Source organism: Tupaia chinensis, unplaced genomic scaffold (genome assembly GCF_000334495.1).
Source record: "Tupaia chinensis unplaced genomic scaffold, TupChi_1.0 Scaffold000536_1, whole genome shotgun sequence".
Taxonomy (NCBI): Eukaryota; Metazoa; Chordata; class Mammalia; order Scandentia; family Tupaiidae; genus Tupaia; species Tupaia belangeri.
Genome location: NW_006160049.1, coordinates 1,065,524 through 1,066,638, shown reverse-complemented (window position 1 = coordinate 1,066,638; position 1,115 = coordinate 1,065,524). Strand labels below are relative to the sequence as shown.

The 1,115-nt window shown below is 40.7% G+C and overlaps 1 protein-coding gene across 1 annotated transcript; it reads right to left on the bottom strand.

The window, feature by feature from the left end:
- Positions 1-336: 336 nt before the first annotated feature.
- Positions 337-915, bottom strand: LOC102501043 (ATP synthase subunit d, mitochondrial). The gene has a single exon (XM_006157303.3). It carries the CDS (start codon positions 878-880, stop codon positions 395-397), a length of 486 nt encoding a protein of 161 aa, XP_006157365.1. The 5' UTR covers positions 881-915; the 3' UTR covers positions 337-394.
- Between the last annotated feature and the right edge of the window lie 200 nt (positions 916-1,115).

Here is a 1,115-nt window from a genome sequence, read left to right as displayed (position 1 = left end):
CCTTCTAATCTAATACAAAATACCAGTTTCTGTGACAAGAATATATACAATATTAATGCTTTAAGTTTTTGAGAAGTGCGTGTGAAACCTGTATGTTGCTATTGTTCATTCCTTCAACCTGACAGTCCATAGACACTGGGGAGATTGAGGGAAGGTGTTCTCTGATGTCCGTGTCATACAATAACACCACTTGATATAACAGAGTACATCACCATGGGCTGTCTCTTACCTACATAACAAAAGTAATCTCTTCTGCCAATTGCGCCATGTGCAGAAAAGTACAAATTACATTCGCAAAGAATGAATGCCTTTTTTTTTTCTACGTCATTACTTTTATTTTAATGTCCAGAACTTGTAAGGCAAGGATCAGAGCTTCCTTCCAGACACAAAAATTTTATAAATTCTCAATTGGCTGGTGAGGCCAATAGGGGTACTTCTTCTTGTCTAACGCGGTTTCTGGGAAGACTTCATTCAAGTCCTCGATGGTCATCTGATCAAATGGAATTATGCTCTTCATCTTCTCCAGCTGTTTCTGATATTCTTCAATCCTGGCCTTTGAGAGGGACACAAACTCAGCACAGCTTTTCACGTCTTCCTTTTCTTCAGCGTCCATCTGGACAGTGTATTTATCCTCCCGCACAGGAACCTTCAGGGCATTAAACTTCTTCTGGAAGTCGTCCCCCAAGCCCGCCTTGGCCACGTTGGCCTTGTAGTACGCCCAGTCGATGGCTGGGGGGGTCTCGGGTAGTGCAGCCAATCTGGAGGTGAGGGTCTTGTTCCACGTTTTCAGGGAGTTAGCAATAGCCTTTTGGTTTCGGGGTATTATTTCCCCAAAAGCTACCCAGTCAATAGTTTTTAGGGCAAGTTTTCGCCCAGCCATCTTGCAATCCTTCACCGACCGCAGCGGCGAACCGTCCACCAAGAATGAATGCCTTTACACTAAATCCTATTTAAAATGAAATAATTATTTTCAAAATATCTTATTTCAAAAGATTGTTATTCTGAAAATGCAAATTCAGTACCAACATTATGCATTAAATAAAACTCAGGGAGAAGCAGTGTCATGTACTTATTTATTTATTTTTTATTTCCAAACAGAATGAGTTTGAAAGAAA